This window comes from Penicillium macrosclerotiorum, assembly GCF_028827735.1.
Source record: "Penicillium macrosclerotiorum strain IBT 26536 chromosome Unknown utg000009l_segment0_segment0, whole genome shotgun sequence".
Taxonomy (NCBI): Eukaryota; Fungi; Ascomycota; class Eurotiomycetes; order Eurotiales; family Aspergillaceae; genus Penicillium; species Penicillium macrosclerotiorum.
In genome coordinates, this window is record NW_026643088.1 from 1,367,826 (window position 1) to 1,392,343 (window position 24,518).

Below are 24,518 nucleotides of genomic sequence, written 5' to 3' on the forward strand. Positions count from 1 at the left end.
TGGTGAATATTGTGGTATACCTGGTAGAAAAAGTTGTGAGCGATCATAATACACAAGGAACACTTTCCTCTATTCGGAAGCTTCTCCCGGAAACTTCTCAAGAAGAAGAATATATAAAAGACGTTATTTCATTTTTCTTCTGCTGTATCCCTTTCTCGCATCGCTCAACATCTACGTCATAACGACATACTTGTTCATTCCAATTTTCAAATATTATTTCCATAAGTTCTTCCAAAACGCAAGTCCTTCCAGGCAACCACAATGTCCGTCAAGCCTCGAACCGACCGTCCCGTAACCATCATTGGTGGTGGTGTGCTGGGTCGTCGTATAGCCTGCGTCTTCGTGGCAGCTGGTTACAATGTGCACATTCGAGATCCATCCCCAGAAGCACTTCAAAGCTCTTTGGACTACATCGATGCCCACAAGGAGGAGTTTTCATTGATGCCTCGTATCAGCAAGGAGAAGCAGTCCATTGATGGGGCCAAGGGGACCGAGACCGAGACCTCCATTAGGAAAGTTGACCTTGAGGCATACACGCAAGCTCCTTTCGGAAACTACAAAACCTTCACCGAGATCGAGCCCGCAGTTTCGAATTCATGGCTGGTTGTCGAGGCAGTGCCAGAGATACTAGATCTCAAGACGGAGACATTTGCCGAACTTGACGCGCACGCACCGACGGACTGCATCTTCGGCTCAAATAGCTCCTCTTTCAAGTCGAGCTTGATTGTTTCCAAAGTTTCGTCTGAGAGAAAAAAGCGAATTCTCAACACCCATTTTACTATGCCACCAACCATCCGAACTGTTGAGTTGATGACATGCGGAGAGACCGACCCGGGGGTCATAAATTATCTGGAAGATGTGCTGGGAGAGTGTGGCTTGCTCCCTGTGGCTGCGCGGCGTGAGTCAACGGGGTAAGTGTCCTCTTCATACATTCTCAAGTTAAAAATCTTTCCTGCTTTTGGTCTAACCACTTGGGCTGAGATAGATTCATCTTCAATCGCCTCTGGGCAGCAATCAAACGTGAGATCCTAAACATCCTCTCTGACGGCGTGAGCGATCCCAGCGAGATCGACCTTCTTTGGGAACACATGTTTAAGAATGGCCCACTACCATGTCAGCTTATGGATCAAGTTGGCTTGGACACAGTTGCCTATATCGAGGAAAACTACGTGAAGGAGCGTGGGTTGGATCCCAGAAATACCGTCGACTGGCTGCGAGAACACTATCTCAACCAAGGAAGACTCGGAAAGAAAAGCGAGAAGGGCGGCTTATATCCCCCTATCGTCCGATCTGCAACAGCTGAAGCACAGCCAGCCAACCCCCATAGCACTGCAAAGGACATTTACTTGCTTGACGTGGGCCTCGGGGGTAACGCTCGTGATGTCTCACAGGTGCACTCAAACGGCAAAATCTTGCTCCTGAATCTCGCGACACAAAAGTTGACACCTATCGTGGTTGGACAGAATCTCCCAGATGGTGTCGATGTCTCATTGGAGACCCAGCGTATATTCTGGACAAACATGGGTCGCAGCACAGCATCCCGTGATGGGTCTGTCTGGTCTGCCAATATGGATGGTAGCCAGATAAGATGCCTTATTCCACAAGGCAAAACCCACACTCCAAAGCAAATCTCAGTCATCGACTCGCGAAAGCAGGTGTTCTTCTGCGACCGCGAAGGCACAAGTGTGCACCGAGTCAACTTCGACGGCAGCAACCATGAAATATTAGTGCAACGACGTCCAACACCTGATATGATTTTGACTGATCAAATGCGTCTTTGGTGTGTAGGCATCGCGATTGATGATGAGCATGGTGTAATGTACTGGACGCAGAAGGGACCTAGCAAAGGTGGACGGGGCCGGATTTTCTGCGCTGGTCTTGATATTCCGTCTGGTGAGACCGCTGAGAATCGGTCGGACATCCGGTGTCTATTCGATGATCTGCCAGAGCCGATTGATATAGAGATCGATAGCACAACCCAAACGCTGTACTGGACTGACCGTGGAGAGCATCCGATGGGTTGCGCTTTGTATCGTGCATATGTGGGAGGGGAGAGTATTGACATGCACAAGGTTATTCTGGCACGTCACTTTCATGAGCCGATTGGGCTAAAGCTGGATCGGACCAACAACATCGTCTACGTGGCTGATCTCGGCGGTAGCTTATATTCGGTTGGGCTGGACGATGGCATGAAAGTTGAGTTGGTCAGAAATGATGGGTGCTATACCGGCATTACCTTGGTTTGAAAGGACTCATCAAAGAGTACAGAAACATTGGTTTTTTCCCCATAGAAATTATTCTACGTAATTACACAGCCAATAGCAGCTACATCATCTTCAATTTTGTTAGTCACATCTTCGGTATTCCTTTCCTTTCTAGAATTTATTTTAGGCAGATAACTTGAACATAGTTACCATAATCATGAGCACCCGGAACTAAATTTTGATGTGCTGAGGATCGACTCAAAATCAGACGGCCTGGGTTAGGTGAGCGACTGATGATGACAGTGGCTCCAATGACGAATACGTCGATAGCTGTCTCCGTGCTGTCCAGGTCAGTATCAGTTAATCTCTAACACTCTATTAATAAGCAATGGATACCGGCAAATTCTCAAATCCTGAAGATAGAGAATAAATTTGAAAATCTTGCTTACTCGGGCTGACCCGCCGCGCGTAGTGATGATGTTCGGATTTCATTAGCCGAACCCATTCAATAGCCGACAACAGCGTCGGAAGCTGTCACCTTACAATAGCCATCACAATAGCCGTGATTGAAGGAAAACAACATAAAAAGATAATATTTAATTTGGATTACTTGGATTGTTTGGCGGATGTTTTTTTGTGTCCCTTTTCTTCATTGACCACTGAATTTCCCCTACATATGCCCCGTACATAGTTGAGATTGCCTTTCAGACATTTGAGACACAGATTCAAAATGGGCAAACCGATTGTTCTTCAGTTGGGTGACGATATTCGCTGGAATCATGAATTATATGCCAAGTTTAAGGATCATTTTGAGATTCGTCGATCATACAGCATGTCGCGTCCGGAGTTCATTCAAGCCCTGAAGGAGAAAAAAGTTCGGTGATTTTTCAGCGATGTACCGTCCTTTTTGGAACACTGGTGGTGAGATGGGTAATTGGGATGAAGAATTGATCTCCTTGCTTCCCGACTCTTGTAAAGTGTACGCCAGTGCTGGTGCTGGCTTTGACTGGGTTGATACCGCTTGCTTGGCCAAGAAGGGTAAGAAATTCTATTTCGACACATATTGCAAAGGCTCTGCTGATTTTAGCTAATTAGGGATTGTGTATTGCAACGCTGCTGCGGCTTGTACTGAATCAGTAGCTGATGCCGCTCTCTGGCTAATCATTTCCACATTCCGATTGTTTTCTTGGTCGGCCATGGCTGCACGCTCACTTGATGCTGACCAGTTTGTGGATGCAAACCGCAACCTGGCCCCTGTTTCACATAACCCCAAGGGTCACACGCTCGGCATCATTGGCTTTGGTCAGATTGGCCGTCGAACCGCAGAGAAGGCCTATCTAGCTCTGAACATGAAGATTCTCTATCACGATATTGTCCAGATGCCCCGAAATCTGGAACAGGTATCTCAAGCCATTTTTCATAGGAACATGGATACTCTCTTGGCTGAGTCAGACTGTGTGGTTGTGGCCACTCCATTCAGCGGAGAAACTTTACTCAACGCATCTTTATTGTCTAAAATGAAACGTGGCTCACGAATTGTTAACATTGCACGTGGAAAACTACTTGATGAAGCTGCTTTGGTTGATGCGCTCAAGAAGGGCCAGCTTTCTGCTGCTGGACTAGATGTGCACTATAGCGAGCCCCATGTTAATCGTGAGCTCGCTCAAATGAAGAATGTCGAGATTATGTCTCATAATGCCGGTGCCTCATTGGACTCTCACATTGGATTCGAGCGTCTCGGTATGGAGAACATCATCTCGTTCCATCAAAATGGTAAGGCCATTACTCCTGTTAATCAGAATTTGGTGTTCAAGGTATTGAACTCTAAGCTTTGATTGTTGGCAAATATCACATGATATTTCACTTTGTATGTAACATTTTCAAAGATCAAACATCAGGCATAAAGCAATTCATACCACTTTCCGCCAGTGGAACGGGTTACCGTCTTCAACGCAATTAATCTCAATTACAAACCATCTTGGAATATTGTAGATGCTCGTTGTCACCGATCGCAAATTCTCATCCCCCATTTAGCCTATCCCAGGTAGACTTTTCAGTCACCCGAAAACTATAAACATTTTTCCAGTCCAACGGACGCATTCCATTTTGTGGGTGGATACGGTAGGTCAGCCAAAAAAGCGTACTTTCATCCAAAAAAGGATGGACGTCAAAATAGATAACCCTGACAACAGTGCCGGGTCCATTATATTTGGGGATCGTGCATCATGAGACGGATGCAGACAGTTGTGGGATTGAAGTCCCTCTAACGGCTCAACACTGCGATCCTGAACAGCGGTTGTGGTAGCAATCTTAGTCTTAGATTTCTCTCCTCGCAGCTTCCTAAGTAACACTCTTTTCTTTCTCTCTCGCTGTCCCTAGTTTTCTAGCAAACACCAGCGATAAAGTACTAAAAGTGCACGTCAAATCGGTTAAAATACAGAGCGAAGACTGTGTCGAAACGGAGGGGAGGGGGGGACTCCAGCAGTTGTGTGCCATCCATCTCGGACCGCCTGCATAGGTTCACTTCTCTGGGGTATGTTGCTTCTGTCCAGGTTGACCGTTGACAAGGAAGCGAGCGAGAGGGCACCATTGGGCTATAGACAATCCGATCATCTTGCAATACTGGTTTAGGGATGTTAATTGCGTCACCTATCTGCTCTGTTCAGCTGAGTTTGTCTTACGTCAAACTTTCCACACAACGCCATGATCCTTTGATCCAAATTTATTTCAGTCACCTCTGTATCTTTAATGCAGCGACGGGAATTGCACGGTCCACAGAATTGGGTCAAAAATTCTCTGCAAAATGTCGGCTCTCTTACCCAAATGTGCGGGGGAAGATAAGGCTTGTTTGCAAGGCCTTGACATATGGTCGGCTGGCCGATCCAACTGAAATGAACTTCTTCTTCATTAAAATTGGATATAGTGCGTGGATATGACCTTTACTGGAAAAAATAGTAAATCCTGTCAGTGTTTTACCGCGAAGGTCGACAATCACCTGTCTCCCAGGAATACGATATCCGAAAGTTAAAATGGGTATTTGTTTATCGCCACTCAGCAATTCGAACTCAGTAATAACAGTAGTGTTTCCTTTACGTAGAACAGATACTGCTAGGCCGATCGTTGAATCTTGCAGTGGGACGACTTGAACGAGAGGAATGTGTTCAGCCAAGCAGAATCCACAGGACTGGTCAATCTGTCCTTGGCGTGAATCTCTATCGCATTGGGCCCCCGCATAAAACTATTCCCAACTCAGCTTCGAACCAGTAAGCAGATGCTTATAGAGAGAAATCTGTCTGTCAGATGCCCGAGTCATTGTATATATCTCTCCGAGCCACTGAGCTTGCATCCATAGCTCTTTCATCGTATATAGATGCTTCAGGTTCTCCAACTGTTGTAATATTTCTGGGTCTTCGCGCCCGGATATGAGATCATCAAAATCTGCTGTGCGGCGATATATGAGACGCCAGTCCTTTTCCTCATTTTGAAGTTTATTTGTCAGATAGTTCTGATAGCCTCGGCCTTGATTTAAATGAAACCTCGACTTCCAAACCGATTGGATATTGAAGACGCTTCGGAATCTGTATAGGATATTGAAAGATGTGTTGAACATAAGCGAAAGCTTTATTCAGAGTTGAAGGGCTCCTTGCGACGTATCCAGGTCTTGGGATTCTTGGCTGGTTGTTACCATTATCATATTCCTCTAATCACCATATGCAATTAGATGCCTGGCATCTTTCGGCTAATTATCAATTAAAATGACCTACCTAAGTAATGTTCGTCAAGATAAAGCTCTCGATTTTTACAAACTTCAAAATTTCTATCAAGATCAATCTTTTCGCCTTCGAAATGTTGAAGCAAACGCGACCAACAAAGCTCGTGAAACAAAGTTTTGTTGTCGGTCTGATAGCGGCCATCAGAAACCAAGGACCCAGCATTTGTGCTTTAGTGGTCATGTTTCCACCCGAATGAAAGATGTCTTCCCAATTGTGCTCAATTATATCAACATCTGATAGTTTGGCGCCTGCTTCTGTTAAGTAAACTATGAAGAGTTAGACTGGGTGGCCAAATGCTTGTAGATATCTTTATTGAGACTTACGTGCACGATATCTTGACAACGAGGAAGGTTGGGTATTCATCGACAGCGAACAGCAAGCACAACCGCCAAGGGCATCTTCGTCCCAAGATAAGTTGGTATCCATATCCATATTCAAGGCAACAAAGCAGGGCTATTGTGAAGAAAGGACCTGATCGCCAGGAGACTAAATTCACTATATATCTCTGGTCAGTCGGAATTGTGGTGCTCATCATGACATCAAATCCTACTACTAGATGTAGTTACGACTCTCAACGGACTTCTTAGGACTGTACCATTGAGAGGCCTAGATATAGTGAATCGGAGACTTAGCACACGGAGCCCTGATGGTTTCTCAAAACCTAATTATAGTCTGCCGTGGTTGAATAGAGAAAGATCAGTGCGGTGGTCGCGCGACGGAAGGTGATTCTATTCGCTAATACCCAGCTTCTCACCCCTATTGCGCACTCACCCTGCCACCCAAGTCGCGCGACGCTAAATCGGTGCTCACCCAGTTCTCGCTTGGACCACAGTGCTGCACAGCTATATAAGCAGAAGCATGTGATTCTTTTTCAATTAATTCTAGTACATACGACCACAGGGTGTGGAGAACAGGGCTTCCCGTCCGCTCAGCCGTACTTAAGCCACACGCCGGCAGGTTAGTAGTTGGGTGGGTGACCACCAGCGAATCCCTGCTGTTGTATGTTTTTATTTTTTAATTCGTTTAAGTCTTTAAAATGTGCTATTACAGTCGTACTATCCAGTCCCTCCAGCATCCTCAAACTCCGCCTCCATTTTTGCTTTTTTGAGTAGTTTGAGGAGCGGAGGTCCGAAGTCATACTAAGCGGAACTTGACTTGACCAGTCAAAAATAGACATTCTTTGAGGAAAGGCAACCACTAGCGTTGGCTTCTCTTCTCTAGGGGTACGGTGAGTTTTCGACGACGAAAGAACAGAAGCAAATAGTGCGTACTTATAAAAAAAGAAATGAATCGAACATTAAGAGTAAACTAGACCTAGTACTGTTAGAGATCAACCGACTAAAGTCGACTAATTTTTTAGTATATGGTTTGAAATTATAGGATTTAAATCTAGCTTATAATATCTATCTATCCCGTAAATAAGAGTATTAGGGGGAAGCCATGGACCTAGTTACCTATAGCTAGCTAGTCTGCGGCTAAAGCAGGGCTCCCGGGCGACGGTCGCTCGAAGGCTACATTGATCGCCCAGCGGAATTGAGAACCGAAAGCATCTAATTCAATACTTGATTCCATCAAAGCCAGCAGGCCTAGTCGCGGCCAATTTGGCGCCATCTCTCAATAAGTTAGTCGCTCAGCTGACTACCTGACTAATCGGATCCCTCAGGTTCCTAGTTAACGCGTGGCTCTCGCTCGATGTCACATGAGTTCCAAGACGCGGCCCGTTCTGATGGAAATCGGGCTTCAAAGGCCACAGCACGGAAATCCCCAGTTCCTAGCGCTCTTCGCTCACCTTCTCCTCCTAATATGAATGAAACATAGCCCGAGGGACTGCACATCTTGGAAAACTCACATCATTCTCAAAGCCTAGCCTTTTAATTTCAATATTTGCCGTATTTCTACCTCATCTCAGGAGGCTAATAAGATGGTGGGAAACAAGGTAAACAAACCCCTCAGAGCCAGCCATCCACACCTGTTAGGGGTCTATTCATTGTGCTCAAAATGCAGCCATCGGGTGCTGATGTCGTGCAGAACAAACTTTTGAGGCCTCCTTTTTCTTTACACGTACCAATATCAGCCAATTCCTATGGCCATGCTGGTCAAAATCTCACTGCGAATGGGCCACTATTGCCGCTAAAGAATCTTGCTGGTGGTGTCCCCCAAGATCCCATTCGAAATAGCCCCATGACACCACCAGGGGATGCTACTGGCGGTATTCGTCAAGATTTTATTGCAAGTGGCGATGAAGTATCGCCTACTGGTAATATCCAGTCGCAGGAAAAACAAAGCACATCCACAGCTGCTATATCTTCTGTCTTGCCGGTGAGCTTGCCAACTATTTTCCGGGATAAAGATCACCGGGTATTTTTGGTTTCAGAGGATCTAGAGGCATATTTAAAGCAGGATTTGGACCATGCCCGGCTCAACAGGATACATGGGCTCCTCTGGATGGCCGGGAGACCTCTAAATGCCAGGCCATTACAACGACAGAAGATGATGGGTTTCGATATTCTCCTGACAGAGCAAGCGGACCTCCACCTTCTCAAGTTCTCAAATAAGATGTTTGTCAAGCCGCTTCCGGAGTATATGCTGCACATTATGTTCTGGAACACTTATCTCTGCAAATCGGAAGAGCTTTATGAATCCGCTTGTGGAATACTGTTGTCATATATTTGGTTAATCTGCTCTCCTCTCGACCTGAAATTGGCTCATAATTTAGATCTTCTCCCGCATGAGATAACGTGGATCTGGTGGAAGAGTTTTGTGGCAGACTTTCTTTCAAATATTGATGCAAACACGCTCGACCAGGTCAACAAACGCTACCACTTTGGCGAGCTGCGACTAGGAAGAATCAATTCCATATACAGGATTCGATTTTTCTTCACGCACTTCATTCGCGGCTATTTATATGGCTATAACCGCTATGCAGTCTTCTTCCAGAGGAATTTTGCCTGGATGCTCATCATATTGGTTTATTTCTCCCTCGTGCTCACGGCGATGCAGGTCGGCGCTACTGTACCGCCACTGAGCACGAACCACATGTTTCAGCGGGCTTCTTATGGCTTCGCGGTCTTCTCGATGGCAACCGTCGCAGCAGTCGTGTGTTTTGTGGGATTTTTATTCGTCACAATATTTTTTACAAATATGGTCCTGGCTATCTCGCACGAGAAGAAGAAGAGGAGAGACCGGAAATTTCTTGCTCAAGAGAGTAGGTAGGAGACACTCAAAGATCAGATGTATCAAATTTATTCGCTTAGTAGGCAGATCATTCCAACGAGACCCATCGATCAATGCTCGCTTGCCTTGCAGACCCATAGAACTCGAACTCAGCTAGAAATACGGCACTCAATCTTCATTCTTATTCCATTAAACCTCCTTTCCTGCGTAATTCTCATATTTTCACGGATATTATTTTCATCTTACCCTGTTAACAATCATGGAAGAATTATTCAAGCTTCTTTGTATAGCAACGGATTATATCTTCAATACTCCTAGCTTTGGAGTTTCATAGATGCCGAAATGGCGTCAATGGAATTGTTCGTTCGTTACGTTAAAGGCTCAGTACTCCTGGTCTCACCAATCGAGAACCATGATTTCGGTACGATTAGTCTTGCATCCGTGAATGGGCTCAATTGATTTTTTTCAACCTTCTATCGCTTGAAATATTGAATTATGGCAAAGTTCTTTTATTAAACGATTTTGGTTTGGTCCATTGGCGGACTGGCCAACTCCCATTCCAGTCAGTTTTAAGGCATATTCTGGCTACTACTAATAAGAAACCATAGTGCTGATTACTGTAGGGCGGGGGAAAAATTCCTAGGTCAAAAATAGCACTTTAAGCGGCGTCTTGGATGGGCAATGAAGGTATTGTTCAGATACTTCTTGACAGAAGGCTGATGTCAATGCTCAAGGTGGGGAGGGGAATACGGCAATGCCCTTGAGATCGCATCAAATATTCCAGGTCATGAAGATATCGCAGACTGCTTAATGATAATTTTAGCTGATATTCAAGCTGTCAGCGATCTGTATAAACTCTACATACGTCGCGATATAGCTAATAAATGTACATCTTAAAAAAAATTTAATGCGCCCTCGATACGCTGCAGAAAACAAAACAAATTGTCAAAGATATGGCAAACCAGAGCAGATACCATTGCCTGACATCACGTCTGTCATTCCACCACTGCGCCAAAATCGATGGCCGGGACTCGTCAAACTGAATTTTCAGAATATGAATAGTCGATCATACCAGGATTTGTAGCCTGCTGTTCGTTTTTCTGCTTTACCATCATAGTACGTTACCATCCAGATCATCGGGCCCGTTTTCTTCCTACACTGCCTCTCAGACTCTTGCTAGTGTCGGGAGCCAGACACACAACCTAAGCCCGGTGTCACTTAAAGAATTGTCGCTAGATTGGTAGATTTTCCCAATTCTACCAATTAGATTCCTTTTAAGATTCTGTGAACTTGCCGGATAAGATGTACCCGACGAACAAATCGATGGTGCTGTAGAACCCGGGGAGGAAAAGAGTCAACAGTCCCCCTAATGTCCCTCATGCCAAAGGCTGACTCTTAAACAGTCTCAAGATAAGCTCGTTCTCACACGCAGCCGCAATATCAATACTAGTCCTCTGTCTTTCATCCTCAGCCATCGGATCCAACCCCATGTCTATCAACCGCTTGAACCGTGCCACTCCCACGCGCCCAGAATCCGGATACATGTATTGAAATGAATGTCTGAGTTCTATCTTAACCCCAGCAAGGAGATGGAGCAGGGTAGATCCGTCATTACTTCGGGCAGAAACATCTGCACCGCATTCCAGGAAGTACTCGAAATCAGCGCCTTTGTACGTCTGGTCTTCTACGGAGCCATACAAGTCTCCATTGTGCCACTTCAGGAGGTTGAACAATGGCGTCTCTCCGATTTTATTTCGCGCATTGATGTCGACGCCTGCCCTGACGAATCTCTCGAGTAGATCCTTGGTATATTTGTAGTCGAAGTTGACAAGGTGGTGGAGGGCAGTATCTCCATTTTTGTCTGGTTGGAGGGGATCCGCTCCGTTGTCCAGAAGAAATTCAATCATCCCAGTCAGCCTGACACGCAACGCATAATGAAGAGCCGTCTCATTGTTTTTGTCAGTCTGGTGTACGAGACTTGGACTAGTAGCCACGGCGGTCTGGAGGGCCTCTCTAATGAAGCTTGCATCGATCAGGCTTCCGGTGCGATGACTTCCAATGTGATGGAGAATCGTTCTCCCTCGTTGTCTTGCGCCATGACATTTGCGCCACGTTTGATGAGTTCCGGCAAGGACTCCGTGTTGTTCAACTTTTGATTTTGGTTTGAGTCGAAGATACCTTGCCTGCAACTCTTGGATGCGGCTAAGATCAGCGTGCAGCCATTCTCGTCACGGCACTCAATATCCAAAGATGGCAGGTTGAAAATTGGATCAACAATATGGTCTCCACTTAGAAGCTCGTGAACTAAGGTCGCAGTTGTGACTGGGAAGTCTTTGGGCTCCTCACTGGAGCCTCTGCGCAAAATCTGGTATTGTTGTTGCTCAAAGGCAGAATATGGGTCTGCTCCATGCTTCAGGAGGATTTTCATCAGTTGCTTCCTCGCTTCAGGAGCTTTCTTGAAATGGTGGTCTGCAGCTACGAATAACAGTGGCAAGGCTCCGATTCCGACAGTTTTGAAATTTCCCAATCCGTTACTGCGGGAGCTTTCTTTTGGAAGCGGTTGCCTCACTATTGAGCTTCCACTTTGGGAGAGTAGAGTCTCCAAGAACTCTACCTTCATAAGTTCTAAAGCAGAAAGCACAGCGGACGGGCTAACTTCAGCACCATGTGCAATTAAGAGCCTGATTAAAACCATATCGTTTCCAGCAATCGATAGACACGTGTTGCCATCAGTGTCAATTGCATTAACATCCGCACCAGCTTTTATGAGAAATTCGGAAGCCTCCTTGGAAAATGGGTGATGAGACTTGAGCGCAACGATGAGAGGTGTCTGACCGTTTCTGTTGCGAATATTGATATCTGCACCCATTTGGATCAGATACGGAAGGGCTTTGTCCACATGCCACCAGAATTTCCCAGCAGCGAGATCGTGCAAAACTCCGTTGCAAATTGATGGAAAATGCCCTCGATCACGAAAGATACGCTGTGTCCGCTTGGCATTGACGTTGACCCCAAATTCTTCAACAACCAATTTCAGAACCTCCATGTTGGGGAGTTGTCGTTCACAGGCGGACATTACCAGTGGTATACTGCATTGGAGGTCATCTTCATTTGGATTCGTGGTCCAGTCAACACCATCAAGCTGTACCGCTGCTTCCCGTGTACACAGGCGGCCGAGAAGGTCAACAAATCCCCATCGAGCAAGCATACCCAGTGAAGTATTCCCATGATAATCAGATATGTGGAGGCTATCTCTTCCCCCTGAAAGGTTCTCAAATAGATCATAATACCTCAAAGCCAGAGCTTTCTCAGCTGAGCAATGTCGTAAACGTGTAGCATGATCTCGGCCCCACTTTTTTTCTATGCCCTCTTTTGGTTTCCCACTCGTTTTCAGGGTGTCTTTGATTGCTTTCCGGCAATTGTTTGCAATCGACATTTTTAGCTGCTTGTCCGGATCTTCCATCTCCGGATTCCACCCAATATAGATAACAGGGGGCTTTGGAGGTCGGTCCGGCAAGGGTGGAAGACAAGAGAGTGTATATCCATATTCGGGCTGCGCTGCATATTTCCATGCATACTCTAGAGACTTTTCATCACTCTCCAGACCACTCCCATACTTGACAAGCATGTTTATGATCTCGGTCAATCGTGTTGTACCATGTTCTGATTCAATCCTTCCGAAAGGAGCCAACGTATCACTGTCAGCTCGGTCGAAAAATGGACGTGTCTCATCCTTCAGCCTCAGACCTGCTGCATTGAGACCCCTATTTGATTGCTGCCGTCCTGGGTCTTGTGAAGGCATACGGCGATCCCAAAGTGAGGCTTCCTTTTCGAACTCCCCACACATTGCGAGGGGAGAGTGTTTGTGAATGTCAAGAACATCACAGGCTGCTGCGGCCTCAAGCAAGGATTTGACGGTTTCGGGGCGACCGGATCGGCATGCATAATGAAGTGGGGTTCGTCCGTCTTCATCTTTACTGTTTAAAAAATTAAAGCGTGTTTTCTCGGAAAGAGACTTGGCTCGAGATAGTATCATATCGATAATTCCGGACTGACGTGCACGCGCAGCAAGATGAAGGACTGTCATCTTATCATTTGTAGTTGCGGAAAGGTCGACACCAGCGTTGAGAAGTTTATAGAAAAATGCTTCAGAGATTGTAGCAGCAATATGTAGCGGCTGAATACCATTTTGATCAGCAACCGTTAGACATTCGCACTGTTTGAGGACGTAGTCAAAAATTGCGTGAATTGATTCTCCACCACTGTTTATGGGGAGGTCTCTTGAACAAACAGCGTGCAAGACGGTTCGGCCTTGGTTATTGCGTTGGTTAATGTTCATACCCATTCCCACCAATCGTTCCAATACTTCTCGCTTTCCGTGCAATGACTGATCAGAGACAACTTCATGGAGCGGGGTGTTTCCATCGTAGTCTGACACCAAAGGATCAACTCCTAGACTTTCGAGAAGGGAGAGTGTTTTGATACTGTCAGTAGCGCAGTGCCACAGAGTACGGCCCTTGTGGTCACGCGTATCAAGACGTGCACCCTCTCCAGCAAGCTGGCCTAGAATTTCTGCCTTATCACGAAGACCTTTGGTCGATGAAAATTGGGCAAAAAGAACCGATTGGCCCTTGTTATTGCTCAGCTCGAGATCTGCTCCGGCTTGGAGAAGAGCTTTGAGTATCTCGCGGCTGAGGCGGTTGGTTGCCTGGTGCAATGGAGTGTTCCCCGCTGCGTTCCTTAGAATTGGATTGGCGCCTGCAGCCAGCAACTCGTCAATCAGCTCACAGTCGACGTTGCTGCGCCTCAATGCCAGGTGCAATGGTCCATCTCCTTTATAATCTGTGACAGTTATGTCGGGCTTGTAGACTAAGAAATTGATTATGTCTTTGTCATGACTCATGTTGTCTGCAAGACGACAAAGCAGTGGCGTCTTTCCATCCTTTGCTCTAGGTTTATTAATATCCACCTTTTCACTCTTAAGGAGCAAAGCTAAAGCTTCGTTGTCGTGAGACGATGAACAATGAAGGACTGTCTCTCCATTGTCGTCTTCCATGGTAGGATCGGCACCTGCATCCAGTAGAGGCTCCATCCATTTTATCGATGACTTAAACGCGTAGTGTAAAGCTGTTAATCCTTTGAGGTCCTTTGCATGGACATCGGCGCCAGCTTGTAGAAGAGCTTTTACACACTCGCTGGCTTTACTGCGTGCTTTATCTCCGTAGACAGGGATTTTACACAGAGCATGAAGCGCCGTATATCCTCTGTCATCGGAAGAAGATGTTTGCTTTCGTAAGTTAGCAGTGGTAGGGTAAGGATTGAGTCTGCCTCCTTGGTCTTCTTTAACTGTCTCGCAGAACACGGTTGGATCCGCACCAGCTTTGATCAAGGCTTGAATTGTATCCACATTGCCTGTCTTGCAAGCCAGCAGAAGAGCGGTGTTGCCTTGCACCTTGGCGTTGACATCGATTCCGGGTTGCTGAAGGATTAGCTCTACAATGCTCGATCGGCCCTTCTCAGCCGCCCAATGTAGTGCTCGGTGTATGTCTTCTACACTGTTCAAGCATGGAGCAAACTCAGCCACAGTCTCTAGATGACCCGCATGGCACGCATACATCAAGGGAGTGTGACCTATGGTACTAGGTCCAAGCCCGCCAACGACACATCCACGTAAAGGGGTGTCGTTTTTCGTCTTGGGTGTCAGTGGAGTGACTCCAGCAGCAATCAAAGCCTTGACGGCATCCACATGGTTTGATTTGGCAGCTAGATGCATTGGCTTCAGCCCTTCGCTCAGTTCAACGTCCGGGTCAGCTCCGTGATCCACGAGCACCCGAATCACATTTCCGTGATTGTACGATGCTGCCCATGACATAGCCAAACTAGCAGAGTCTGTGCCAATGCCCTCGCTCTTGGATAAGATATATTCAGCAAATCGAGATAACCCTGTCCGGGCAGCGACGACAAGGGGTGTTATGCCCTCGAAATTCGAGCTTGGCCAGACCAGATCTAACCAAACACGGTAACGGTGTGTTTCTGCAAAAAAGGTCTCAAGAGTCTCATGGAATGCTTTTAGATTTTCATCCGACGCTTTAACCAGGCGGCCATGCTTGTACCAGTTGTTCGCGGCATACTCCAAGAAGGGAAATTGTAATCGTACTTCTTGTCTTTTCTTCTCCTTCCGCTCAAGGAATCGAGAGTAGCTCTCTTTCGGTCTTGACTCTGTAATTTCTATGCTGTCGAGACATCCTGCCCGCATATAACGTAGACATTCCATTGTTAGGTGCAAATTGGTGGAGCCAACTTCAAAGACTGGATACTCTGACTTGACTAGGAGTCTAGATCTGGTGTGTCCCTTAAGGAATTCGGTCAACGTATGATGAATGACCGAGACGGTCTCATCCGGCAACATTTCCAGCAGAGGTCCACAGGCATTTCTGACCTGGTCTTTAGTTTCTTTCAAACTCCGATTGCATTCAGAGTGTATATTCAACATCTCAGCAATTTCGAGAAGTCGGAGCGGGCGTGTGGCGTGGGTGACAAACTGAAGGATAAGGCGTTGGAGCTCGAAAGGCACATTCGATCGCCGCGCATGCTCTCGCAGAAGCTCATTATACATCGTGTTGAGATCCATTGGCAGTGCTTTGAGAGCCTCTTGCACATTCGTTCCAGGCTCGAGAAAGACATCCAGGGACATCTTCGCGTAAAGGAATATCCCATTGGCGCGACCGGGAATCGCTTCTTGAATCGCACTCCAATTTTCTTTGGCGACGGAGTAGCTGCGAAGTTGATGCTGAACATATGCTGCAATATCTTGATCCACCAGGCTTTCTTCGAGTCGAATTTGGTGGATTGGAAATGGCCTTAACGTGGTCTCCAAGCGGGATATGGGCCGCGAAGTCATCAAAACCTTGATATTCTTTGGGCACCATTGCCCGAGATCAACCAAGTTTTTCAGGAAACCATCATTTCCGAGATCCATCTCATCCAAAGCATCTGTCACACAAAAGGCCTTCGGTAAATCGCGCAATGCCAGCATGAGATCACTCCACAGATCGGCCGGGGACAAAGAATCGAGAGATCGCTCTTTTGCAATGTATTTTGACAGTTTGGTCTGCAGTGGAGGGCTGTATGTCAGAATCTGACATAGCCAGTCTCGCAATGCAGCAATGGGCTTGTGGTTCGCTTCGATGATCTGTCGGAAGAAGAAGTAGATCACTGGAACATTTTCCTTTTGCAGTTGTTTGATTATAGAAGCTGCCATGACGGATTTTCCGGAGCCGGGTATGCCTTTGATCCACAGCAATCCATTGTCGCCGGAGTGCCATTGCTGATAGACTTGGGTCGCTGTGAGCCAAGTACCCGTCCCAGCCAGATGGGAGGCGCTATGTCTGGAGTATTCGCCTCTTTCGAAGTCGTATGGAGTTGGCTGAAGCCATTTAGTAATTTTGGCAAGCTCGCTTGCCGGTAGTGGGAGAATGTTGCCAGAATTAAAATCATGCACGTCTCCTGTCTCAAGCAGAACAGTATCGCTCTCAGAGTCTGATCCGGACATGATTGCGCGAGCGGTCTTTATTTTGGGTTGGCGAAGAAAAGGGGAGGATGGTCATTAAATGGGAAAGCCCTAGGAGTGACAAATCAGCGCTAAAAAATGGCTAAGACGTGGCCCATGCTCACGTTCAAGCAGCCTCACAGCCTCATCTGCCCACTTCCCATGTGGGTCAGTGATAATGATTAGTGGAAGCTGCGTCTTTTTCCCACAGGAGGATTAAGTGAGTCATTAGATGCAGAGGATGCCGCAGTTTCGCGGTATCTAAGGCCTTCCAACTCGAATCAATATCCTCATGAGACAAGGCTATTGCTCCGGCGCTCGGACATAGTGAGACATGCATACAGATGTGTTTCTGCTATTCCTTTGACCCATTCTAACCAAATTGTCTTTCAGGATATTCATACACACTCCCAATCTTGACAGCCTTCAGAATGAGAGCCACCCCCCCCTCCCTCCTTCTCGTCCGATTGAATGATTGAATGCATCAATCCAATCGGGATTAACACAATATCCGGATCTAGGCAAACGATCGCCGAAAGAAGTCTTTACCTTCCATCAGTCTCCGACTTGTCCATTCATGTCGCTTCGCGCTCCTCAGGAATAGCCAATATCTAACAGTCAGATATCCTGGATGCCTTCCAAGGAGACTGCCTTCCCCTCTTTGCCAAAGCCAACGGTCGATTCATCCGCCCAATTCGTCATTCCGTGATGAGTGAAAGTCTCCCATCTTTCTTCACGGACAACATTGAATAAGGGGATATTGAGTGATGACCACATTGTGAGGAGGTAGGATATGAGTCTGGATGAGGTTTTGGGAAAGGATGAATTCAGACTCGCCAGACTGTATAGAAGACCAAATAAAAAGTGTTCGTTCCTGGGAGATAAGTTGAAAGATTGTCAACGTGCAATGGAAATGTGAGACGATAAGAACTGGGGAAGAATGGGCGAGGATTGACATACCAATGTTGTTGGATGTTTGTCCGCCTTTTTTGGGATCTCGTTGTAATTCTTATTCGTGATAGCCCACGGCCTTTGCTGCCTTACAAATTACCCCTTTCAGCGCGTACCGTGATGCCTTGGCTTCTTTCAAGACTAGCTATATGGAGTACCGCCCTTAGCTAGCGGCTCCCGTAGGCTTCTACTATACATTCTAGGCCTGCCTCCAAATGAACACGGAAGCCAGATTCGCGGTGGTCAAAAGACTTGATCTTGTCTGGTTTGGCCAGTCCTTTTCCGAGGAGCTCGGCAGCGATTGGTTCTCTAAGTCAGGCAGCATTTTACCACCCCTGTCTAGCTGCGTCTCACTGCGTGTTCGTGAGGTTCACGCACCAATCCTCAAGTCACAGGGCTTGACTCAGCCCCTCTTTCAAAACACGAACGAGGGGGCGGTGTGCATCCATGAGGCCTGTCGAAGAAATGCCTTTTCGTGATCGTGCTGCGCCGCGAAACTCCAAATACTCCCTCAAACGCAAGAAGAGGGCATCTATCGCCGGCTTCACTGAGCTGGTTCTTTCACGGAAATGACCCTCCACCACAGGCACTTACCGGGTTCGGGAGCGGAACAAGAGCTCTCGATCCGTTCCACAATCGAGCCTTTTAGTACACAGGATGGTCATGACCTCGGTCCTACTCGAAACCATTCGTCGTCGATCGAGTCGGACAAGTCAGCTGCTGTTAATCTTGACGAAGTGTTTTCTCGCTGCTATTTAAGCCACTGTGAGGTTAGAGGACTCCACGAAGCGCACCGGCGAACCTCCCATGACAATTACAATACGCCTTGCCGACCATCGGCAGACATCTCGGGAAATATGCAGTCTGAATTATCGCATGACATCAGTGCATACAATTAGACCTATCTCTCCGATCCATCAGCTGTCTCTGGGAATACAGCATCTTCTTTTCTTTCATGATACCGGTGCAACGACTTGGTCCCACGACTTAGATCCATCATCAGTTGAACCGGTGTGTGCCTAGATCTCCGAGACAAGTCACAAAGACTTTATTACTAAGACGACTTTCAAGCAATTCAATTCAGATAACATCCCAGATCCTTACACATTCGGACCCGCCGAAGATCTAAATGGAAATTCCAGTAGACACTTTTTGAATGATCTTGATGGTATACCACAAGAGTTTCCCCTTGAAGAAGAAGAAATACTTCGCTTGCAAGAAGAAGCTAGATCAAGATTGAAACTGACAGAGGAAGATATTTTGAAGCCTGGGAGACGTCCAGACAACCTGAGTGATTGTCCTGTGAAAAATCTGTATGTCTGACAGTTGGGAGTGTTATCCGATGAGAATTATCGAAGCAGGTTCTGACTACAAAGAAGATCCCACAACCGTTCCCGATAATGACACAGTTCAAACACTTCTTGCCGGTATAACATCGCTAGCAATTGAGGGGGATGGCGATGACGACAGTGGTGTTGTGAAAATCCGAAGACATGAGTCACATCTTGAGTCCGGACTCATACTATGAGGAGCTAGATAGGCTGGAGATTGAAACCGCAAAGTATTGCGGTACTGATCTAGCCCCGAAAATACAACACTGGTCGCATATTGACTGCCACGAGCACTTGTTTTCTATTATAGCGGCATTGGATACGCTGTGGGAGAATAGGTTTTGAGAGGAAAGCTTCGAGATCTTGGTCGAGGATGAAGTTCGGCCCAACGTCGCACTTGCCATTCGTATTCAGAGAGAGGAGATTGTAAATTTAAAATATAAAATGGAATCATTTCTCAAAGGTGAATGTTGGGCTGAGAATAGCCTTTGCGATCTTTCTCCCCTTTAGGCCAAACAAGGGATTAGGAAGCTAATAGACCTGCTGCTACCGGAGCGATATAGGGACGACCCGGCTTTTCCAAAACCGGACTTCTTTCAGTTTGTGAGCACAATCCTGACAGTCTTGTACCTTTTTCTGGATCACATGCGTGTTAGTTTGATCAAATTCTATGGCAAGAAAATATGCATGAAATTGATTTCGGATATGGGTGTTCTTTTTCCTTGCGGGGATTGGCTTGTCTGAAGGGCCTCGTTGGGGGCCAGTCTGGGTCCTTGGAAAGACAAGAGAGGGGGCACAACAAGGATGTCTGATGGTGTCCATCGAAATTCAATACTTTCAAGAGCTCTGGGGTGCAGTATCGTCCCTGGAAAGAACATACGATCAAGGTCTGTCTGTGCGGACAGAAATGGGGTACCTTGTGTTTGAAGGCAGAATTTCAGAAGTAAATCATGGGGAGGTTGTATGTTATTGGACAAATTCAGAGCATGGGGTTTTTTGCAGACTATCATGGCCCATTATAATTACAACTAGGACGCGATTATTGATTGGGGCAGATGTGACCAGAAGAAGCGGCGATGCCACATCATTTTCAAGCGCAGTCTCAATATCTTCCACTGTAGAATTGACACAGAAGCTCAACTCCAAACTCATCTTGTTGCAGGAGGAGCGTACCGTACAGCATATTCAACCAGCTGGAGCTCACAATGGTTATTACGCTTGCGATGGCCTTGACCTTCTGGCCCAGGGTAGTCAGTATCTCAACGTGGGCATAGTTAAGAAGTACAAGGGAATACCGGCACAAATTTGAAAAAAACCTCCATCATTGACGCATACAAATATCGACCACACAATATTGAACTTGTCCCACTCCTGAAGCATTTCATTGGGTTGAAAGTGAGTATATGGACTGGCAATGCCCTTAGAGTGACACTTTGGGATGCCCTCCATATGTCATATTTCAGCCCAAAAATCCCAGAAGGCTCCCCAACCTTGTGCACATACAATTGCAGATCCAGGTTACATTCAGCCATGCTGGACCCGATGCCACTTTCCTAGTTCGATCGATTCGACGGTTTGGCATATCTCTAAATATAGGAAGATGACCAACTATGATTTGGAAAATAATCGTATTACTTTAGCCCAAGCTGACGGGTCAAAGCGAATTCCCAAAGCGAAATTTAAGGCAGCCTTACCGTCAATTTAGCCAATCCTAGGTAAAGTTTAATGGATGGGATGTACAACCGCGGTCTCAACCAGGTCAATATTAATCACCAATACACTAGGCTCAGCGAAGAGAGTTAGTTCGGTGGTCGCGCGAGGAATGTGAAAATAACCCGCTCTCATCTAGCCTCTCACTCTTTCTATTGTGCACTCACTCTACTCATCCACATTTCATCGAATTTATTGAATTATTATACGAATATAGATGTATATGATTTGTTCTCGTGCTTTTTCTAGTACATACGACCACAGGGTGTGGAGAACAGGGCTTCCCGTCCGCTCAGCCGTACTTAAGCCACACGCCGGCAGGTTAGTAGTTGGGTGGGTGACCACCAGCGAATCCCTGCTGTTGTATGTTTTTATTTCCGTGATCTTTTTAGTCTGTTGGGTGTAACGCACCTGCTGCCCTGCCACCTTAGTTAGCCCTCTACTCTACACCCTGTGTTAGTTAGGGTGCTAATTGCAGGGCTCACAACTCTTAATTTGAAGAGCTTTTCTTTTTAAGCTCTTAGAATTCTATAAAGTTGTTCGAATATATTTTAAATTTTAAAATACTTCTGATAGCTACTAATAATTTACTTAAGGGGTCGTAAGCCTTCTTGCTAAGAGGTAAAAGCCATTAGTAGCGGAACTAGAAGGGAATAAATAGTAGATAAAGACTAACCTGAATCACTCTCTAGTTCTTAAATAGTTGCACTATATAGCACCATTCAGCGGGTCTGTATAAAAGATTAGCAAGTACTTATCACTACTATAATAAGTCGCCTAGATATAGTCTATACGCCCTACTTACGAATTGCGAGGTGAAGTATTACCCCTCACAGCCTCCCAAACGACAGAATTCTGCGAATGGCTGCTTTGCTTATCCTCTGTAGTGCTAGCTGCACTCTCATGAGTAAAACCACCGGACACTTGAGCAAGTGATACAGAGAGGGATGCTAGGGCGGCAATCTTGAAAGCTTTCGCTGCTGTGGCTTTGTCTGTATTTTCAATAGCTGATAAATCCTCGGCAGAATGAAGGCGACCTCTGAGCTGAAAGTAGTTGAACCGACCTACGTAGTGAACCAGGGCGCTCTTCGGCAAGCCTGAGAATGCAAGCAGGATGAGATAGGTCGGCGAACAGACCAACAAACCACCACACACCACGATAGAGGAAGCCTCCCAAAAGGGATAGTAGAAGCAGATGAAGCGAAGAGAGTGTGAAAGTTGATTCTCTCCCTATCGGAGATACGAAGCTATATCCTGCAAATACTGTGTACTAGGAAAGATATCCTCCAACCAGAGACCTCCCTAGTGTTGGCCATTTCCCCACTGCAATACTCAATACTATACGCGCACAATTAACAGTGCATTACACTCAATAGACCAAAAAGATCACGGAAATAAAAACATACAACAGCAGGGATTCGCTGGTGGTCACCCACCCAACTACTAACCTGCCGGCGTGTGGCTTAAGTACGGCTGAGCGGACGGGAAGCCCTGTTCTCCACACCCTGTGGTCGTATGTACTAGAAACATAATAGGAAAGGAATCAATGCTCCAGCGTACATAGCTGTGCGACCGGGGTCTAAGCCAGAAACGGATGAGGACCGTTTGTGTCGCACGACTAGGGGTGATTAGGGTGAGTGCGGAATAATAGTGTGAGAATTGGATAAGAATTAGGTGAGAACCGGAGGAGGATTCCATAGCTGGCACAAAGTCCGCACAGACCGCTCAGCCAGACTAGTGATATATATTATTAGGCATAACGCTTTGAAACAATCGTTTCTAGTATACACACAACACACACAACCATGTCAATGTTTTGTTAGATATGCTACTTTATGGTGCAAACCAACCAAAAAAAGCTTGTTACCTTATCTGCCGCTACATTGAGCATCCTTCATCTCTATATAACTCTGTCATGAATCAATCCTTTAGCTAAGATGCATAGGTCACTTATTGTCATAGAATTATTTATGTGGCATAGGTTGCTTAGGCAAAAAACGAGGATGCATTCGCTTTGTGGTTGATTTGAAACACATGAATAAAAATATACAATTCTGAGTCATATATTCAAGACAAAGAGGGCAAATTTGGTTCATTGTAAGACTACATTGATGCATCACTAATAGAAAAGGAGTTATTTACAGCAGACACGCCCAGATAAATGGCCAAGGGCGATAGTTTTGTTATAGGTCACTATACGGGTACGCCGGTATCCAGGAGCAAGCCATAGACCTTCTTTGTCGTCAAGTTTGATCCACCAGCCATCTGGCGCCGATGTGTCGATGCTGTTCAGTGGAAATCAAGAGGAATAAGCCAATGCCTCTCTCTAGTTTTTATGTTTCATAAGATATATTTGTGACTGGATAGACCCAGCCAATTCATTTTCATTTTTATATGTCCTTTTTTTCACTTTTCCCTTAATTATAAGCAGGGCTGAGGTAAAGACAAAAAATCACCTGGCTAAGAAACTCGTTTTTCGTTCACAACTCCTCGATTTGTGCTTCGGATGGGTTCAGATCACTCTGTTTTAATTAGTAATCCCTTTTTTTTTTTTTTTTTGGATAATTAGACAAATGGTATCGCCACGTCTCTGAGATTCCAGCAATCAAGCCTTCACAGCTTGTCGAAGTCCTCCTCCGATGCCAAGAACTTTATGTGGACCTTTGGACTTCTGATCGGATTTGCCATAGATTATCTGTCCAGTACTCATGGACCAAATTCCATTAGCGCTATAATTGCAAGTCTTAGGCGCAGGATTTGTGTAGTCAATCGTGATAGCTTCACTTGTATCTAGGCTGATCATGGTCCCCGTGGTCACACTCTGCTGGAACCAGACAGCAACAGTGGGAGTTGGCGTTAGGACGTCTTTGCCAGGAATCAGAGTACCATAGGGGCTAATGTAGACAGGCACCATGGCTCCATTGACCTGTTCCTGGATGGCGCAAGATGCCTCGACGGCATTCTGGAAGCCAAAAGAGTTTATAGGAATTTTAGAATCAGCAGTGACCTGGGCATCAGACCAGTTTGCAGGAAGCTAATTCGGGGTTGCGATTATTATTCGTCGAAATTAGTTAAACTTCAATACAGAGAGACTTACGCTGTAGGTTTCGCCAAAATTGATTGGTAGGAAATTGTCCGTAACCTGAAATTGCGCTATAAAAGGTATTGATCATTAAGACATTACCCTTTCTGACTGCTAGTATAAACCTACCTCCTGAACTGAATTCAGTTTTTGTCGCCGCAATTTCATAGTCGTCAGTCCAATTAATAGTAATCGAATCACCAGCAGCTAATATGATCCTTTTTAGCATCTTTTTGCTTTCGCTTATTTGCGCATTAGAAGAGGGCTATGAGACTCACTATCACAGTAGGCAATGACTGTCATCGCATTAGTAGCCCCATCATCGCTAACTCCGCGAGCAAAACAAAGGAGATAATTTCCATCATTCAGCTAAATTTAAAAATTTAGCCTTTGCAGTCCTAACAACTGGCTGGGCTATCCTACCTTTCCCACCATTGTATCATCAACGGTTACAGTCAATTGGTAGGTAGGCATCTTGGGCTTCAGTAATTTGTGAGACAGAAAGTTTAGTTGGAATTGGTACTCATGAAAGGTGAGTGGGTGGTATTATTGAAGGAAGACTTCTGAGTATATATACTTCTGCTCGGGATTGTATTCCTACTTTCTATGGAACCTAAAGTGCCACGACTAAGTCCACATGACGTCAGGAGTACTAAGTAAATATTAAATAAATACTTGCATGTATTCTGGGCTCGAAACTGCATTCAAAGAAATTGTTCTATCATGATCTAGATTTGTGGTAAG

At 45.9% G+C, this 24,518-nt stretch overlaps 7 protein-coding genes across 7 annotated transcripts, besides 3 other annotated features; 4 read left to right on the top strand and 3 right to left on the bottom strand.

Annotated features, from left to right (window-relative positions):
* Positions 1-261: 261 nt before the first annotated feature.
* N7462_009649 (uncharacterized protein) lies at positions 262-2,246 on the top strand (the record flags this gene model as incomplete). Its single annotated transcript, XM_057081363.1, has 2 exons — positions 262-911; positions 986-2,246. The coding sequence occupies 2 exons, from the start codon at positions 262-264 to the stop codon at positions 2,244-2,246; spliced, it is 1,911 nt and encodes a 636-aa protein (XP_056930200.1).
* Positions 2,247-2,934: 688 nt separating this feature from the next.
* N7462_009650 (D-mandelate dehydrogenase-like dehydrogenase) lies at positions 2,935-4,039 on the top strand (the record flags this gene model as incomplete). Its single annotated transcript, XM_057081364.1, has 3 exons — positions 2,935-3,083; positions 3,193-3,242; positions 3,300-4,039. The coding sequence occupies 3 exons, from the start codon at positions 2,935-2,937 to the stop codon at positions 4,037-4,039; spliced, it is 939 nt and encodes a 312-aa protein (XP_056930201.1).
* Positions 4,040-6,529: 2,490 nt separating this feature from the next.
* Positions 6,530-6,583: a sequence feature (Protein overlapping with rRNA (N7462_009651, KAJ5674212.1) was converted to a misc_feature.).
* A 165-nt stretch (positions 6,584-6,748) lies between these two features.
* Positions 6,749-6,971: a sequence feature (Protein overlapping with rRNA (N7462_009651, KAJ5674212.1) was converted to a misc_feature.).
* A 62-nt stretch (positions 6,972-7,033) lies between these two features.
* Positions 7,034-7,071: a sequence feature (Protein overlapping with rRNA (N7462_009651, KAJ5674212.1) was converted to a misc_feature.).
* A 904-nt stretch (positions 7,072-7,975) lies between these two features.
* Positions 7,976-9,190, top strand: N7462_009652 (uncharacterized protein; the record flags this gene model as incomplete). Its single annotated transcript, XM_057081366.1, has 1 exon — positions 7,976-9,190. One exon carries the CDS (start codon positions 7,976-7,978, stop codon positions 9,188-9,190), a length of 1,215 nt encoding a protein of 404 aa, XP_056930203.1.
* A 1,235-nt stretch (positions 9,191-10,425) lies between these two features.
* Positions 10,426-11,058, bottom strand: N7462_009653 (ankyrin repeat domain-containing protein; the record flags this gene model as incomplete). Its single annotated transcript, XM_057081367.1, has 2 exons — positions 10,426-10,517; positions 10,578-11,058. The coding sequence occupies 2 exons, from the start codon at positions 11,056-11,058 to the stop codon at positions 10,426-10,428; spliced, it is 573 nt and encodes a 190-aa protein (XP_056930204.1).
* Positions 11,059-11,183: 125 nt separating this feature from the next.
* N7462_009654 (uncharacterized protein) lies at positions 11,184-16,703 on the bottom strand (the record flags this gene model as incomplete). Its single annotated transcript, XM_057081368.1, has 1 exon — positions 11,184-16,703. One exon carries the CDS (start codon positions 16,701-16,703, stop codon positions 11,184-11,186), a length of 5,520 nt encoding a protein of 1,839 aa, XP_056930205.1.
* Positions 16,704-19,932: 3,229 nt separating this feature from the next.
* Positions 19,933-20,291, top strand: N7462_009655 (uncharacterized protein; the record flags this gene model as incomplete). Its single annotated transcript, XM_057081369.1, has 2 exons — positions 19,933-19,943; positions 20,015-20,291. 2 exons carry the CDS (start codon positions 19,933-19,935, stop codon positions 20,289-20,291), a joined length of 288 nt encoding a protein of 95 aa, XP_056930206.1.
* Positions 20,292-23,297: 3,006 nt separating this feature from the next.
* N7462_009656 (uncharacterized protein) lies at positions 23,298-23,942 on the bottom strand (the record flags this gene model as incomplete). The annotated part of the gene is made up of 2 exons (XM_057081370.1): positions 23,298-23,726; positions 23,904-23,942. The coding sequence occupies 2 exons, from the start codon at positions 23,940-23,942 to the stop codon at positions 23,298-23,300; spliced, it is 468 nt and encodes a 155-aa protein (XP_056930207.1).
* Between the last annotated feature and the right edge of the window lie 576 nt (positions 23,943-24,518).